Raw genomic sequence first — 19,963 nt, forward strand, 5'->3', positions numbered from 1 at the left:
GCAAACCAAGCGCCACAAGCAGCTCAGCAGCAATCCAGGGACATGAGCAGCTTGGCAGATGCATCAGCTACAGCTACACCTCGGAGTAACTCAACACGACATGAAAACGAAACGGGAATAAAGTCATTTCAAACCCAGCGCTCGTATCGTGGAAGAGGAGCGAACATTTTAGGTCCTAACCCGACACAGAACAATAGGTATTATGGACATGGAGAATCGAGCATGCGGGACCCCATATTCAGCAGCATGCCACCACCACCTTACGTACACCCAAGAGTACAGGAAGGCTATGTAAGAGAACGAAATCACCTAATACGTGACGAGTTAATGGGACGTTTGAATCATCTACAGCATGAAAATACACCGAGGCCCTTACTGGAGGAAAGAAGAACGCTGAAGGCAATCCATAACTGGCCATTCAGGTACAAAGGGGAGAAGGATGGATCATCGCTTAACACATTTTTGCAACGAGTTGAAACTTTTGCTGCATCAGAGGAAATCGGCAATGACATACTGTTAAGAAACGTCAAGCATTTATTAATGGATGACGCCTTGAATTGGTACAGCAACCTCTACCCGTCTGGGCAACTAGCAACATGGGAAGACTTCAAGCGCCTGATCAGACACGAGTTTCTACCGACCAACTACGCATACATTCTAAGAGCAGAGGCATACCACCGGTTGCAGGGTGAAAATGAATCTTTCAACAAGTTCTATCAAGATATCTCCATTCTGTTCCAATATGTTGACCCTCCAATGAGCAATTTAGAAAAACTATTTATTATAAAGAAGAATATGAATACAACGTACGCGCCAATTGCTGCATCGCAACACTCCATTCACTCACTGGTGCAGGCATGTAAAGAACTCGACGAACTCAAAAAACTGCAACAGCAGCAACGACACTTCTCCTTTCCACAAGAAGCATTGATAGAACCTTCTCTAGGTACACCAGGCTACACAAAACAGCGGCAACCACTGCAGCGTTTTGGGAGAGTGCATGCATTAGAGGCAGAACATATGCAAAACCAGATAGAATACACTTCACAATCATCCCAGGGAGCATATGGAGAGCAACCAATACCTGAAGAAGACAATCTGAATCAGAGGATGGATACAATACTACAGCAAGTCAACGCGCTGAGGCTGAGATTTGACCGTCGAGAAGCGACAGAAAAACCGTCAATAAATCAACAGTCACAACAAACCACATCTGAGAACCAAAATAACACGCGGAAAGCATCGAGTGTAGCGCCATCGGCAAGATGTCAGATTTGCTGGAATTGTGATGCAGAGGGTCACCGATTTATGGATTGCGACAAACCTCAAGCAATATTGTTCTGCTACCGCTGTGGACAAAAAGGTTACTCACTTCGGAACTGCCCGACTTGTCTTCAACGGCCGGAAAACGTACTGGCGGGGAACAAATAACAGAGGGAATAGAATCCTCGCGGTATCTCCACGATCCCTCTACGATAATAGATTTAATTCAAATTAGTTCCTTAATCATAAACCCCGAAAATGACAATCGGCCTCACGCTCTAGTGCAGGTGCTCGGCAAACACATAACCGGATTGCTCGATAGTGGAGCTAACTGCTCCATTCTTGGTGGAGATAACGTGAAAATAGTGCAAGAGCTAGGGCTGCAGAAGGTCGCACTTGCGGGAGGCATTAAAACAGTGGATGGTACGGAGCACCGAATTCAGTCGGTGGTACGTTTACCAATAGCGTATAACAAGAAGAACGAAGTCATAGCAATGTTAATTCTTCCTACGATGCCAACTTGTGTAATATTTGGCATGAATTTCTGGAATGCGTTTAACATCAAACCAGTTTGTTGTTCAGCAAACCTAGAACTCGAACCAGAGATTAGCCAGCCATTCGAAAAAAGAAAGCAACTATCGGAGGAAGAAGTGATTAGCCTAAAACGAGTCGTTGACCGTTTTCCAAAAGCTGAACCAGGGAGACTTGGAAGGACTGACCGCTACACTCACCGCATCGATATCGGTGACGCCAAACCACGAAAGCAACGATACTATCCTATGTCTAAATACGTACTGGAAGAGATCAATAAGGAGATCGACCGGATGCTGGAGCTCGATGTAATAGAAGAGGCGCTGTTCTCACCATGGAATAATCCCTTAGTAGCCGTCAAGAAAAAGACTGGTCAGTATCGCGTGTGTCTGGATGCCCGTCATTTGAACTCGGTGATGGTAAACGAGGGGTACCCGATTCCACAGATTTCAGCGATAATGAACAATCTCAGCGGGTGCACATTCATCTCAGCGATCGACCTAAAAGATGCCTTCTGGCAATTACCTTTAGAACCGAATTCTCGTCCATTGACAGCATTCACGGTTCCACAAAGAGGGCACTTTCAATTTAAAGTGGTACCGTTTGGCCTCTGCACGGCAAGCCAGGCCTTGGCTCGACTGATGACCCATCTTTTTGCGGACCTAGAGCCACATGTCTTCCATTATCTGGATGACATTATCATCTGTTCCCGGACCTTCAGCGAGCACATTGAGATGCTGGACAAAGTTGCAAAGCGGTTAACGGAAGCAGGACTCACGATTTCGGCTGAAAAATCCAGATTTTGTCTCGAGGAGATCAAGTACCTCGGGTATGTTTTAAATAAAAACGGATGGAATGTAGACCAAGACAAAATCGAGTGTATAGTACATTTTCCAGTTCCACAGTGCAGGAAGGAGGTACAGAGGTTTTTAGGAATGTGCAATTGGTACCGAAGGTTCATTGCGAACTTCTCTCGGATCGCTGCACCGTTAACGGAGCTAACCAAGACTAAAACCAAGTTCAAGTGGACCAGAGAAGCAGAAGAAGCTTTACTGAAACTAAAATCAGCACTCGTATCAGCGCCAGTTCTAGTCATGCCCGATTATACGAAAAAATTCTCGATTGCATGTGACGCAAGTGACGTGGCCATTGGTGCAGTATTAACCCAGGAGCATGAAGAAAAAGAGCACCCTGTAGCTTACTTCTCGCAGAAACTGTCGGCTTCAGAACGAAAATATTCAGTAACCGAGCGAGAGTGTCTAGCCGTGATCAGAGCAATAGAGAAATTTCGAGGCTATGTAGAAGGCACCAAATTCATCGTGCATTGTGACCATTCGGCATTAAGCTACCTAAGGTCAATGAAAAACCCGACGGCGCTCATGAGTCGCTGGATACTAAGGCTGAATGCATTCGACTTTGAAATAAAATATAGGAAGGGAGAAATCAATGTAGTACCGGATGCGTTGTCCAGAATCGTGAACACATTCAAATTTGCGGCGGATGCTTCAGACGATGATTGGTACCACAAACTCACTAAACGGGTCGAACAGCAGAGCGACAAATATCCAGACTTTCGTATGGTAAACCAAGAACTGTATAAAAATTGTAGCAGTAAAAATGGGGAAGGTGCACTAACACATAAATGGAAAAAGGTTGTACCGCTGAACCAACGAATAGAAGTAATCGCAAAATTCCATGACTCAACATCAGGAGCGCATCTGGGCTTTCAAAAGACATGGCAGAAGTTGCAAACCCACTTCTATTGGCCTAAGATGATGGAAGACATAGCACGATACGTTAGAGGATGCGAGATATGCAAGGCTAGCAAAGCACCGAATAGAACCATGATGCCGAACATGGGAGGACCTAAACCAGCCCGTGTCCCCTGGGAGTTAGTTTCAATTGATTTTGTAGGCCCATTCACTCGTTCACGCTCGGGAAACACAGTGATGCTGGTTGTGGTGGACTGGGTGACAAAATACGTCGTAGTACACCCCATGAGATCAGCGGATTCAGCCAAAATGGTGGAGTTCCTAGAACAATATGTCTGTCTACGTTACTCAAGGCCACGAATTATTCTTTCAGACAATGGGAAGCAATTCCTATCAGTCGCATTCAAGTCCTGGATTTCCAAACACAAAATTATCCACATGAGGACGGCCTTTTATTGCCCTATGGTAAATAATGCGGAGAGAGTGAATAGAGTATTAATCACGTGCATTCGAGCCCTGCTAGATGAAGACCATCGCGGTTGGGACGAAAATCTACAGGCCATCGCGGCTGCCATCAATAGTGCCAAGCACGAAGCAACTGGAGTCAGTCCACATTATGCAAACTTTGGCCGAGAACTCATCTTACACACAGATCTGTACACGCAGCAAGACTTAAACACACCAGATGATCCCAAAGTAGCGCAAGATGTACGGCTATCTTCGATCCGTCGCATTCACGAGTTCATCACGCAACGCATAAAAAACAATTATGAGAAAACCAAACAACGATACAATCTGAGAACAAGAACGATCACGTTCAAGACGGGTGACCTCGTTTGGCGGCGAACATTTACGCAATCGTCGAAGGTCAATCACACTAATCGGAAGCTCGACTCGAAATTCGTCCCAGCTACGGTAGTGAAAGTTCTAGGTTGCAATGTTTACAGGCTAGAAGATGTCAGCGATGGTAAACAAGGACAGTATCATGCCAAAGACATAAAACCGGACTAGTAAAGTTGTACATCAGCTATGTAAGCAACAAAAGTTGCCAACCACGAAAATAAAACACGCCAAACTGTGGCTGACACACCACGGTGTTATTTTGCATCGGAAGTCCTCGTTCGGCGGTAATCATTTGGACAAGGAATTACATAATTCAGCTATGCAATCGGCGAGCAAGGAGCTGACGACGATGAGCAATGTGCCGTTCACACACGTATTTCGGCAATGGCTCGAGGACCTAAATCAAAAATCGAAACCTCGCTAATCCTTGCACTTAAATGGACCAGCACTTCAGAATCTCTGACGAACACGGTCTAACCACACATTGTTTGATCTACCAACAATCATTGCGATAGGTCTTTATCTCAGGCTTAGGTCTTGAACGAGATGGTATTCTTTTGCATGGGGATCACTATGAAATCTAACAAAAACAACGCGATCGGGAGGCGCGGTAAAACCTCTTTTCAGGGCTCATAGTGATTTAGGTCGCGGAAATGCTTCCTTTACTCGACGCGCATTTAAGATTAGCCCTCTAATCGTTCAAAGATTAGCCAACATTTAGTAGTAATTTTCGTTACATGTAAGATTTCTAGTTCTATTTGCATTCTAGAACTAGTATAGATCTAATGAGTGTCGAACCACAGGAGCGACGAAGCACAGAAGATGGGACAAGAACTAGCGTAGAGACCTTTGCTCATTAGTGGGCGTTCAGATCACCTTTGGCAGAACTTGCTGCCGTTATGTTTGTTTGTTAGTTAGTTAGCTTAAAGTTGAGCTCTTAGATCTGGCGAGCTACAAGGCTTGCGTATATTAGTTATGATATAGTTATCACTATTTTGGGGTCTACCCAAGTCGGTAACATTTGGATCTGTTCTATCTCTATGAAATTTCTTGAAGAAATGAGTCTAAGAGTTTTTTGTGAGCTGCCTATCGACGCTCACAAAAAACTCTGTATCTGTGGTAAGGTTGTGTTGCGTTTGTGATCAGTTCATTTAGCATATTCAATAGTTAGCACTATTAAAAACAAAATAAATAACAAATAGTAATAGTATTTAGCGGGTAATAGCACCACCGATTCCCTCCATCGAAAGTCTAATCTCATTCGTCAGCCAACAACACAAATTGAACAAGATAATAACACACAGGCCAGCAACCCTGGCATCACTGCTTGTTTACGAACCGCTTCCTCGGCAAACGCACGATGCAAAACATGCGAACACTAGCTTCCGCACAAACGTCAAATAGCACAGAAAGGGAAAAGCAAAGAACATCCACATTCGGCTCAATCAGTCATCGGAGGCGGACGTCAAATTCACTCCGCAGTGACACGAAACAATTCGCCGCTATCGGCCATTCTACATAATCTGAAAACGTGGCCGTAAACAGGTATGTGCTGGTTCGCTCAAACCATCCAAAACTATTGCAATCGTCGATTACAGCTCGAAGATCCGTCCACAACGACTAGCAAGAGGACACCAGCTAACGAACGGGGTAGGAAAACGACTGCGACGCTGTTAAAACAAATCTAGCGCTAGGAAAGAGCAAGACCCCAAACGCGAATCGGCGGGCACCAAGCATATTAACGGACACCCCGAAAGGGTAATAACTCACCAAAGAGGGTGGTCACGAAAAGATTCAATATAGCCATTATTTCAGGGTTTTGTTGTTTTTGGTTCGCCTCGCATTTCTTCGGCGACGGCTCAATTCATTGCGTCGGCAGGCGTGCTATCATCGACCCAAGCGGCGCGCGGACAGACAACGATTCTCGTACTTCAAGTTTGGTGGACTGACCCTCTCGTTTGATTCGAGCATTGTTGACGGTGGACAAAGCGGAAAGTTAGCTGACGCATACGGATCGAGAAAAGTACCGTGGCCGGACTCAGTGTGCAACTCGCGGCGTTGGATACCGGCGAGTGAATGCTGACGGAACGAGCGACGTCATTGAGCTGCAGCTGATCGATCGCCGGAAGAGAGCAGCCATTGTGTGTTCGCTGTTGGCAAAATGGCGACGTAATTGAGATGATCAATAGGCTAAGTTCACAAGTCTCCGGTACCGCGAGTAGAAAATCACTATTGTAAATATTATGAGATAACGCTGAGGAAAGTGAAGAATTTAGAAACGGTGGAGGAAGGAAGATATTGTGAGGTTATGATTTGTAGAGGATGGAAAAATAGAGAAAGAGTGCGAAGAGCAGGCCAGTTTTGAGCGAGAAGGTAGGAATGTAGGGAAAGGAGGAGGAAAGTACAGTTGAGTGAGGTTATGATGATGGCTTATGATTGAATATAAACGCATGAAATGACACACCGACTTCATTTTGATTTGTTTGAGCAAGCCTGGAGTAACAAAGACTATTTGATGAACTGTTATTAAAATTCGCTTAAAATTATAGTTTGTAGGTCTTGCTACTAGATGACCGGAAAACCTCGATTTATAATGGTTCTCAGTTTCCAGTTCAGGAAATAGTAGTCAAAACCTTTAAAATGGACCTAACTTCAATTTCTCAGTGACGACTAGACCGATTTCCACGAACTTAAATTCAAATGTAGACCAGTACTATAAAAATATTTCAAATTTTATCATGATCCTGCTTTCGGTTCCGGAGTTATAGGGCAATGAGTGCGTAACCTTTCAAACCGTTGGTTAGAGTGACGATGCAAAAAACGAACTCAAACTTCTAAATTGAGCTAAAAACTAATTCAATTTATGAACCATATTAGTTGCTGGTCATTAGTACTCACTTTTGCTTTGCCGGTCCCCAGATTCTGCCTGGTTGCGGAAGTATAGGAAATAGTGAGCACATATTCCAAAATGGAACTCACCTTTTCTTTCTCGAAGACGGCTGGTCTGTTTTTAACAAATTTGGGTTAAAATGTAAGCTCTTATGATGTCATATATCTGCTGAATTTTATCCGGATCCCGCTTTCGGTTCCTGGATAAGTGCAATTGGAATAGGAAAAGTTACGGCTTCAAGGTATCCATGGAAGTTGTCCATCAATGTCAACTTCCCTTTCTGAGCAACCTAGATAGCCGTGTAGTGTCGGTAGCGGTTTCCCAACTGCCTAAGAATAATGCTACGGTCCACCTGTACCGGTGGTATAAGTCCACTAAACAGGAAAGCCGTGTGGCATCCGGCGGAATTATTTTCTACCAAGAATTGATCCACAGGTTTCCTGTTCCATGTCGTAAAAGGCCACAAAAATAGGAACTTCTAAGTCAAGTGTATTTCCGTGCCGAGGACTGAATGGCGTCGTAGGATGATCACAGGAGCTCGTCCGTTACAGTTCTTCGGTTCAGAGGTCACTCTGGTTGATCAAGTTAAATACGTCGGAGTTATTCTTGATTCAAAACTGAATTGGTCTGCTCACATTGACTTCAGGATTAAAAGAGCTTGCATGGCTTTCGATCAATGTAGACGAGCTTTTGGAAAATCATGGGGACTCAAACCCAGATACATTCATTGGATCTACACAACTATCGTTAGACCAATTTTAGCATACGGATGTCTTATATAGTGGCAGAAAGAAGAAGTTGCGACAGTTCAGTCAAAGCTAAATCATCTCCAAAGGATGGTCCTAATGGCGATGACAGGAGCATTCACGACAACTCCTACTGCTGCTCTAGAGGCGTTACTGTGCATTAAACCACTACACTTGTTCATAAAACAAGAAACATTATCTTGTGCATACTGTCTTAAGGTTACATGGCTTTGGAACAGTAACCCTATAGACTATGCTACTAGCCACACTCGCTTGTGGTCTCAAATGGTTACCTGGGATGAGTATCGCTCCTAGTGACCTAACTCTCACATGCAGTTTTCCTTTCAAAACATTCAATGTGAGCTATCCTCTTCGTGAGGAATGGTTGTTTATTTGGAACGACAACTTACTGAATACATAGTTTGTTATACGGACGGTTCCCTGTTGAATGGTCATGCTGGTGCTGGTGTCTACTGTCGTAAAATGAGGCTAGAGCAGTCTCATTCACTTGGTAAATACTGTACTGTGTTCGAAGCAGAAATCTACGCGATTCTGTGTGGAATACAATCGGCACTTCAGCAGAGGATCTGTGGTAAACGAATTGATTTTGTTCCGACAGTCAGGCAGCTTTAAAAGCACTCAGTTCGAACGATTCATGGTCGAATCTGGTGATCGCATGTCGAACTCAAATTGAAGACCTTAGTATTTCAAATGCTGTTTACTTCTTATAGGTACCCGGCCATTCTGGTATTACTGGAAATGAATGGGCTGATGAGTTGGCTAGAGCTGGTGCAACGAATGATTTCGTTGGTCCGAAACCAGCTTTACCACTTTCAACTAGTTGAATAAAGCACAAGATTCGTTCTTGGGCTGCATCCAAACATGCCAGCAAAGGGATGTTCTCTCGTTTCTCACTCAATGTGATAAGGGGCTATAGTCAGAGGGGTTTATCGTTCTTCCTGGAGTGAATGAATCCTTTCTTTATTCACCTTAAATAAGGTTTAGCAGATTGTTTGGCATCCTTTGTGGGGTGCCGAATTTTCTTCTGCTCGTTCATACTGCGAATCGTTCTGCATTCTTCCGGGAGTGCAGAATGGCTTCGCTTTTGTAAAATCTCTAAATCCTCTCGGGGGTTGGAGGTTTTATTAACTGTGCATCGGTCATCAGAAAGAATGCACATAGTAACAAACACAATAGGTTTTACAGCAGACTGTTCGGGACCTCGTAGAGGTTCAGAATTTACTTCTGCCTTCACTAAATGTGATCCCCGGTAGATTTTTCAGCATACCTTAGTGGTGCAGAATTTACTTCTGCTTTTTGCTGTTTTGTGTCGTCAATTTTCCCCATCCTCCTAGTCCAAACCTTATCATTTCCCTTCAATCCTTCCATCTTATATATCGGGAAAATGATGCTGAAAAGAAATTTATGGCAAGGCACAAATCTCCAAATATCAAGGGGAACGTGGCACTTGAGCCAATTTGTTCTGATTCCTGATAAAATGTAAGCTCTTATGGTGTCATATATCTGCTGAATTTTATCCGGATCCCGCTTCCGGTTCCTGGATAAGTGCAATTGGAATAGGAAAAGTTACGGCTTCAAGGTTCATCTCTATGGTAATTTCTTCGCAAATTTTCATTTCTGGTATACCTGTCGTCAGTCAGTTTTTTTTCGATTTCTTTGCGTTTCGCTTTCGGCTCATCAGTGTTTAAAGCAGTTCAAATTGAAGTGTACACAATTTATGTGACTCTTTAAGGATATTTCACAAATCCGCGTAAACAAGTAACCCCTAAATGTTAGTTTATGTTGCAAGTGTTGTTGGAATAGTTTAATTCTAGCAAAATAACAGGCATTTGCTCACAAACTAGAGAAGGATTTTTTTTTGATGAAACAAATAGTTATGACCTGCAACAACTGAAAATGATTAAATTTGATCAGTATATAACGGGGAAAGCAGAATAGCGAGTATAGACTTATGTCGCGGTGTGTGATTGGTTTCTGTTGAATGTGTTTCCACAGAGATAGGACTATAATTGAATGCTATGGTGGCCAAGTAAAACGAAGCATGCTTTTTCTAAAGTCTATATTAAGAGATGACTTTTAAGCACTAATTACGAGGGATATGTGAATGAACTCGAGCCGATGTAAATAGCAAAGTAAGTTGTACCATCATAAAAGGACTTGTTATTTCAAGGCTGCCATTGCAGGACTTGATATTTTTCAAAAAATAATGTTCATGTTTCACAAATATGCTATTCGGAAATCCAACTTGCTTCGATTAAAACTGATCAAAAGTACAGGGCGATTATGGGAGAAATATTTCAACGGACGATTCGCATATTCGAATAATCCAAGATGAAAAATTATCCTAAACTCAATCCTTTTACTTTCTCCGTAGGTGCACAAAAAGATCTACGTGCCACTGTCGGGTCTCTTCCAGCGAGGACGTCTGTACAAGGCACAATCCTGTGGTTCAATCGTACGCGACAAGGTCAACGTAAACCCGAACGGTGCCGGTACTGCTGGACGAGGTTCCTCGAACTCCAACGCTCGCCATTCGACCATTTTCAATGAGAAGAATCGGTTCATCAAAAATTGCCTCGGCGGATCACGGTTGCTCGGTAGCGACGGCGATATCAATCATAACGGGAACAGTTTCATTACACTATCATCTGGTACTGCCGCGGACACACTGACTAATGGGACCGTAACGCCGACGGAGTTGACAGTGTCAACCGGTAGCGGTGCTGCCAATCCGTGCGGAATGACAGAAGGTCCAACTGGAACTCCTACATCGGTGCCAATCAAGACCGCGTAATAGTTTTGAGGGTTAGAACGCGCAGAAGTTAGTGCTGACTATGGATTTTATTTAGCAATACGCTCGGTAGCGTTTTCATTCGATTTGTTTTTTTTTCTCAATACTTTTTATGCATAGACTGAATGTTCCTTAAGAGTCAGTTCACATCAGTCATTGAATGTACCCGAAAGGGAATGGATTCATAATAATCACAAATCACATTCACTTTCACATCTAGCAAAGGCTCCGTGTGTGCACTAAATATCAACTACGGATACAGCTAAATGCGCCAAAGAGATCTCAAAACCTAAACTCGAATATCGGAAAAACTCAAAACGGATGGCACAATCTGTCCAGTTTTGTCTTTCCGTTTTTTTTGACTGCACTCCCACCAACGTGAAAACGATATAGAGCTGATATTGAACGCGTGCAACGTGTTTGTCGATTTAGAATCTATGTGCAATAATTATGAGCTTAGTTTTGTCTGGTTTTAGAAAGAGAGGGCAAAATAATCAGTGCTGACAAATATTATTAATTCTGTGTTTGTTTTACTCGTAACAACAAAAGATTATGTTTGTTTTATGGAATAGCAAGTTTGTCCATACTTTAATAAATTGTAATATTTTCCTAACAAGGTTTGCAAACCTTTATCAAAGTTTGAATTAACAGATAACTAGTTATACACCGGAACAAGCTACAGATTACCTACTTTGTATGTGCTGTGCACAAGTTTTTAGACGATGAACGGAAAGGCGAAAAACACGCGGTACCAATTGGCGAATATCCGTTTTATCGCTATTTTGTATGTAATCTCCCAGAAAAAAAACATACCTATATAACCAGAAGAAGCTGGAACTGTTGAATAGAATCCTTTCAGAACAACAAAGTTACTAGGACGGGTGCATAAAATATAAATCATAATCCTACAGCGAAAAGCAGTAAACACATCAAAGCGCACGACATAAACTATTTACGCTGGGGAAAAGGCATATTCTGAAGCTTTACTAAAACTGAATTATCGAAAAAAATATCTCATTTTTGTCCTACTATTACTGCGTTTCCTGGATAGAATTTTAGGTTCTATTAGATGACCATACGAATAAACCTATAACTTTACATTCGAAAACTACTTTTAACAAAAAAAAACTTTAAGCATACTTGCCACCTCTCAATTCCCATCCACATTGTATACTTCGATCGTGTTATCTCTTCGCATAAAATATGACTTCCCTTAAGGCAGGAAAATTAATGTTCATTTTTTCACTAGGTGAATACTTCATCAATTGAGTTGTGGATATTTCTCGAATGTTTCTCTGCTTAGGACACAGACCAAATTTTAGTTGTTTTCTTTACGTTTCGTCTTCGACTAGTTAGTGACATAGCACTTTACATTGATCTGCTGAGTACAACTCAGCAGTTCAACTTTAACCTCTAAATAAAGACCTAAGACTAAAAGTAGATTGTAGACCTGTAAATGGTGATTCAATAAGTTTAAAAATTACATTGACGATTGCTTTACAGCTTCCAAACCATGAATATTCATTCACCGGTGAATGAATATATAGCTTCCATTGCATTGTGATCGAAAAATTCCACCGCTTGCCAGCCAAAAAGAACCACACAAACAAAACGCTAGTGGAAGCAAATTATATTCCACATATACACGGATTGTACCTGGTATTAGAGTCTTCATGAAGCACAGAAGCCGTGTATGAACGTCGTGCCTCTCACAAAACAATTCAAAGCAAGCAACTATCTTCGCGAGGCTGGATAGTGCTGAAGATTATACATTCAGTTTTCGCAAACAGGCTGAGAACTGACTATTAAATGTCGAATGTTTCTGAGAACCGCGAAAGCGAACTGCTGTTAATTATGACTTGAATATTATAAACGAAGTAGCGGGAGCGCAGGATTAGCTATGTCGATCTCAGTAAATACTGCGAACAACCAAGCGCTTCGTTTGCTGGATGCTCGAGAGAAATTAACTCCTGCACTCTTGTTACTTCTATAAATCAAATTCCTGCTAAAAAGAGTTTGATTGGGTTCATCACATGAGTAAATCAATCAGCTGGATAAAAAATAATTTTTTTTATCAATATCCAACATGGAACATTCTTTCGTTGAATTTTCATTGCATATTTCTATGGCTTGTTTAGAGCTGTAAAAACAGCAAAACTTTTATTCAAATAAACGCGCTAGCGGTGATAGTACACACAAAATGAATTCTGTATAAACGAATGTGAAGCGCGTACAGACATCGGAAAAACATTCGACAGTTAACAGCCAGTCATCAGGCTGGTGATAAAAACTGAATATGTAAGCTTCAGCACTATCCAGTCTAGTGAAGATAGTTGCTTGCTGGGAATTGTGGGGTTAGACAATCTCAGTTACCGAGAGATGAAGAAACAGTGGTTTGAACCTCAAACTAGATGAACGGCAATACACGCTTTTCAGGTCACAACTGCAAATCGCTTGTCACGGACACGAAAATTGTTCGCTGCTTTAAAATTGTTTAGTATTATTCGATTGGTCTAAATTTTGGGCATTTTGGAGAATTCATTAGCTTATGGACAAAAGTGATCTTGTTGGCAGCATACCACTCCAGAACCACCTGGCAGTAGTGGCAGTTGGTCAAATCCTGCTGAATGACGATTTTGCTCTCAAGTTTGCGGATAAACGGCAATACAATTTTTATCAGACATTCTTCGATTTAAACTTGGGATATTTCGAATGGTTCCGTAATCAGCCCAAACAGCAAATTGCTTGCCAATTTACGATCATCATCTCCGTGAACTTGACAGTACTTGGCACTTTCCCACGTCCTGTTTCTTTGTGAAACTTTCGCCAGGAAGCTGCTAAAATCGAGTTTGACGTATGTTTCGTCATCAATCAAAATGTAACTCTTGTGTTTTGTTGAATCACGGCCGTACACGTGCCTTGCATGCTTTTTGGTCACGGAATTCTTCTTCATGTGCCGATTCGGATGTAACACTTTCTGGGAAGGATATTCTACAACGCTTAAAAGCTGCGTTGTTCATTTCGGATCGAAAAACGGATTTATTTTAACGCACCGCAACAATCCTTGGTTCGTGTTTTTCAAACGTTTTCTGATTCCTTTCTACCCTCAGGATTTCCTTGTAGATTTTGACCACTTGACAAACTGTTGTTTTCGGCATCTTCAGCACTTGTGTCAGCCAGAGCTGCTAAATGTCACTATCAACGAGCAACTTTGCACGACGAAGATTGGAAAGTTTATGTCACTGGACTGCTGCCAACCAGGCTCTACCAATCATCATATCGACCGTCCCACGACAAAAGGGCCTAACTGCAAATGACAGTTTCTCTTTGTTTACTTTTTCTTTCACGATTTGCCGAACTGATTTTATATTTGACGCTTTACTCTTCGCAAAACTTTCAAGGTAAAACTACAAGCTTTCGATTTATATTGGAAACTTTAGAAAATTTGCAATAATGGCTCCGTAATAATCAAAAGAGAAAGTAAACAAAGAGAGGCTCTCATTTGCAGTTAGGCCCTTTTGTCGTGGGACTATCGATATATTGTGTGTCTGAGAACCAATCTGTAACTTAAATTCTCTTGATATTATACTCACCAGGACGCTCATTGATTGCCGATGCGATTGATATTATTTTCATTTCTCCTGTCACTGCTTTATTACGATGTGACTAAATATTAATCAAGCAGCATAAACATTGAATTAAATTCATGTACACCAATAAACTCCGAAATCCAATGACTTTTTACAAAGAACAATTAACTTTATCAATTTATGTTTATGTTAGTACTCTCATGGAATTTTTTCACTTCAACAGGGAATAGGAGAATGAGAGATAGAACAAAATGCGTCACCTGTCTTTGACTGAGTATCAGGCATGTCCAAACACTGCACTGCACTGCGTGCTTCATATAACCACCGCCACCGCGTGTATTGAGAATGTCATTGCGTGCCAGTGCACAAAAAGAAACACTAAACGCAATATCCGAAGCCACGGTGCTCGTGGCGCTGTTTTATTTTCGGCACCGGTGTTTCAAGCTTCGGCATACACCGAAACCGCGTATTTTCAGTTTCGTTAAACACCGGAGCCGAGTGTTTTCAATTTCGCGAAGGCACCGAAGAGCACCCATGCGTTGGTTATACTGTCAATCAATTGAATTCAATCAGACGCGTATTGATGAAAAAAGAATTAATCATTCAAACGCATTTTTCGTCATACCGTGGCGCTATAGGTGCTTATAGTACAAGCAACGTATGTGGCAAAATCGGAAACACTCGGCTTCGGTGTTTGCCGAAGTCAGGAACACTCGACTTCAGTGCTGCCCGAAAATCCAAGCACCGGTGTTTGACAATTACACGACCACCGCTACGAGTGCTTTTTCTACTGCGTTCGGTGTGTGTTTTTCGACACGGGCACGAAGCGTAGCATTCAATACTCCTGGTGGTGTGCTCACGAGTGAAGGTGAGTACCGTACAGAACGGATCCGTGTTTTTGCCATGCCTGCTGAGTATACTTCTACTTGGTCATTGAACTATCGAGTATCTCATTTGACAGACACTTTGATCGTACCGATTACAGTTGACGATGATTTTAGTCAGTCTGTCAAGGTCATTTGACATGACTGACAATTTGCAGCTCTGGTGTCAGCTTGGAACAGAACCATTTAACATTGGGCATTTTTTTCTTCTTTTTTCGAGTTCTATTTGACGTTACTTCTGAACGCGATCGACTACTTTGATCAACTTTGCTTGAATTGATATGTGTTAAATGCAAACAAACCACTTTCAAGGATTTTTAATTCCCAACACTAGAGGCGTGCTGGTGGCACGAGAGGGAGTGTACCAAATTACTTTTACTCCTCCTGAAGTCGATAGAATCATCAGGCATAGTTTGAACTGTTGCATTTGCTTCTCGGTTCAAGGTGAACTGCCAAGTTGCACTAGCAGTCAGTTTAAATTGCTACGCACTGACGGGTTGCGAGGGAAACGTAGAGAAAATTTATTGATGTCACTTTCAAACGTGGAGAAGAGTTGAATCTATAATTTACTTTTAGGTGTAGTCCATGACTGTCAATTTTTTTCAATTATTATTCATGAAATACTTCTAGAAGGAAATGAATGACAACATAAGCAACCCTATTCGGTGTTTCGATCGAATCGGATTTTTTCGAACGAATGTGAAAATTTGCATTCTGTAACTCGATCGAGTATTTTGCTTTTGTATGGCAAACTCGAACTCGTTCGAGCTTTTGTATGGCAAACTCGAACTCGTACGAGCTACGAAATCAAAATAAAATGCTGACAAGGGTACTCATCTTAGACTACTTGGTGTAGTGGAAATAGGCAATACGAATAAATAAAGAGTTTCCCCATTATTTTTAACGTTCCCCCGTTCTGTTGTTCTTCTAGCGTAAATCATCATTCTCACAAAAGCACTAGCATTATATAGCCTATAGTACATTGCAGCTTTTGAATTCTCAAGAACATAACACAAATATATAGCATACCACTTGTGCAGTCTCTGTATTTTTATGAAATGAAATAAGCATGTATATTCTAGAGAAACAACAAGATATTGACAACTGACAGTAATTGGAAATATGTAATAACAAACAAAATAACAAGAATAAACTAAAAACAAGCTGGACTTGTACAGAAGTTATATATTTAAATGGAAACAAAGCAGAAAATTCATTAGTTCAATATTTAACTTTATATTTCGCGCATTTTACTTTTTAAGATGAATTTACACATTGATAAAAAAAAAACAATTGCAAAGTAAGAAGTTTAGAAAACCAACATGCTAGTGAAATTGTACTTGTACTTCTTGACCGGAACAGATCTACATAATAACGCAAATCTGCTTATACGATAAACAAAAAAACAACATCCGAAAGATCTTGCAATGGTTCGTTTTTTTTTAGTCAAACCACATAAATTGCAAATGGCTGACAGTATGGGTGTTCCTTATCCAAATAGAATCTAGTATCAACAGAATACGGCTAAACTAAAATAAACCTACTTGCGCAAAAGAACCTATCCTATTTACCTAACCTACTTTCGGTCGAATTTTCCTGTTCGGCAATCCACATACGAAAACAATAACCCTGCTGAATAACGTTGCGAGGAAAGCCAGTTTAAGTAGATGAGTAGTTTAATGGTAATAGTTTCTAGTTACCTAAAAATATAAAATGGTTCGCTAGATACCCCTCTGCGCATCGCCATCAGACGTTTCTATTGAGAAATCAAAACGATATTTCCTCTCAAATTGGCTTTCCGATGAACGTTGTTCAAACGAATTCATTAACCTACTACAGTACTACAGTGAAAAAAAAATCTAACTAAACACGAGAAAAATAAGAGAATAGTCACGAAGAATACGATACATACAACATACTTCTAGGCTACAGAACACGATTGATGTTTTTTATTGGGTAGTGAATAGACTGTAATCCACTGAAGCGTTTAGAGGTACAAATAGAAATCATTGACGCAGCAAACAACCAATCGTAACCACAAACACACTCACACATACACGCATACACATCCTAACAAATAACATTTTGCTCGCACATCGTCGATTGTAATACGCAAATAGAGAGAAATCATCCCTGCAAGTAGGTAATTCGTGGTAGCAGTGTCGTAGTTAGGTAACCTGCCTGGCATCGTACATCGTTACTAGTTGAGTCGGTATTCGGAAGTCAGTTTAGCTGAATGCCACGGCGAGGTGCTGTTAGTACACTTTGGCGTAATCGGAAGGTATGCAAATGGAACTGAAACATGGCGACCATTTTGAAATAGCAGATAGAACAAACACAAATCCGTTACCAAAATCATAACATATACTGAACAAAATCGAATATTTCGGTGTTCTTTGCATGTGTACAACTAACGAAGCAGTTGTGCTCCAAAACAATGGTAAAATTAACTGAATAGGCAAATGGCCGACAACAACTACGGAAAGTATCTATTCAAAAGAGATAAATTATTGCCCTGTTGAAAACTAATGTTGTGTGTCTTTTTAATCAGTCCGTTCCGAACGCCTTTTTACAAAACGTCTTACCTTACCGAACAGCTATAGTCCTGGGATGTCCTTTGCTGTATCAAGCATACGTCTCCACATAACTCGGTCCATGGCTGCTCGTGGACAGCCACTCAAGGCACGGATGCTTCTGAGATCACCCTCCACTTGATCGAGTCCAAATACACGAACTCGTCAACCACCTCGATATCGTCACCGTCTATCAATATTCGTGATGGGAGGCGTAGTGTTTCTTCTATAGAGCTTCTTCCTCTCATGTATTTTGTCTTTGACGCATTTATGGCCAGTCCGATACGCCTAGCTTCAGTTTTCAGTCCGATGTAGGTTTCCGTCAACTTCTGAAGGTTACGTGTCACAATATCAATATCGTCAGCGAAGCCAAAAAGTTGTACGGATATTCGAAAGATCGTGCCACTCGTGTTTCACTAAAGTGTAATACTTATCATACGTTGTTCATACCAACAAACGTATAAAACGGATATAATGATGAAGACTACAAAAAGTAGTTCAAATTTGGTAACTGTATGCAATTATTACACCTTAGTGGAAGTATAGTGACGTGACAGTGGACAGTAGAATTCAATGGTGACAAAAAAAGTGAAATTGGTTCTCAATGATAATTCCCAATTGATTTTAAATGACCCCAAGAATACCAAGGTGTATTTTTGAAAAATGATTCATGTAGACTGTTATCAATGTATAGAAAGTTTTTTTTCGTGATATCCGAAAGACAAAATTGCAATTAGGCAACGGTTTATAAAGTCGTGATTAACACAAACAAAGTACTGAGTTGAATCAATAGACGTAAAAAATTTGGAATGAAATGCGAATAATTTAGGATCTTTGATAATTCTGAAGTTTGAATTTTGGAAGCAACGAAGTTCTCCTGGACAGCTTGTTGGTATATAAATCCCATTTATGGAGAAGAACACGATTCATTTTAGAAAATTTTGATAAATGATTCTTGAAGTTCGCGTGAGAGTTCTTCAATCGAACGGTCGCTTCTTGGAGCTTTCATCGCGTCTGCTAATACGGTGTGAGATGTTGAATCCATTGGTTAATTAATAATAACTATAAAAGGCTTGTTCATCTTCAATTCCAAACAACATCCATGTCAGTTCGGGTTTACATCTCATCCAAGTCAGTCGACAAACAAAACCGCTTACGTTGGGGACAGAAGAAACCACAAGTACAGTATTGTGTAGTGAACAATAGACCTCGAAAATGAGTGAACCAAACGAACAAAAGCTACCGTCGGTACGAAAGAATACAATTATTGTTGACTTCAGACAGTGCAAAATTCGACCTTCGATACGAGAACTTGAAGGTTTGCTTAAGGAGCAAATGCATCTTGACATTAAACGTGTGCATTTACTGCAATGCAATAAGACCAATAATGTTGTTTATATCCAGTTCTATAAAGAGTTGGATGCAATTCAATTCGCTAAAGACAATAATAATGTGCACTATTTGGAGCATGAAAACATCAAGTACAACATTCCAGTATATATGGAAGATAGTGCTATAGAAGTGCGTGTGCATGATCTTCCCTCAAGCGTCATCGATCCTTATATTCGCAAAACCATGTCCCAATACGGAGAGATTCTCTCTATCGAAAAAGAAAAGTGGAAGATTTTTTTCCCCGGTATTCTAAATGGCGTACGTTTGTTACGCATGCGCTTGAGGAGGCCTATACCTTCTTATGTGACATTCGGTCAGGATACAAGAATACCGTGCAAATCACTTGTTACCTATGACAATCAGATGGCCACATGTCAATATTGCCAAAAAGCTGTTCACTACGGTAAGCCATGTGATAAACCGGACAAGGAGACAACTATACCAAAGGACAACGGTGCTTCCTTCACATCAACCCCAAGCAACCCCAGTACACCTGTGACAGTCACCAACAACAGTGAAGCATCTTCTTCAACGTAACCATCCAACGTATCCCCTATAGAACAAAGTACACCAGCTGCAGTTAACAGCTTACCATCCAACCAACCAGCAACTTCAAACAATGTACAACAAAGCGCAACTTGCAACGAAATCAACAACAATACCACCGATGCGGCAATGGATGACGAGACGAACCACGAACGAAGTGCCCCTTAATCCTCGCAGGAGG

General features: G+C 41.2%; 1 protein-coding gene across 9 annotated transcripts in view; it reads left to right on the forward strand.

Moving 5' to 3' along the window:
• LOC131431782 (uncharacterized) overlaps positions 1-17,800 on the forward strand; it is a 133,949-nt gene extending 116,149 nt beyond the window's left edge. For all 9 annotated transcript variants that reach the window (XM_058597668.1, XM_058597669.1, XM_058597664.1 and 6 more), the window contains one exon: positions 10,381-17,800. In XM_058597668.1, coding sequence (XP_058453651.1) covers positions 10,381-10,800 — 420 coding nt within the window. In that variant the 3' untranslated portion in view covers positions 10,801-17,800. The remainder of the gene's footprint in view (positions 1-10,380) is intronic.
• Positions 17,801-19,963: the final 2,163 nt, after the last annotated feature.

Source organism: Malaya genurostris, chromosome 2 (assembly GCF_030247185.1).
Source record: "Malaya genurostris strain Urasoe2022 chromosome 2, Malgen_1.1, whole genome shotgun sequence".
NCBI lineage: Eukaryota > Metazoa > Arthropoda > Insecta > Diptera > Culicidae > Malaya > Malaya genurostris.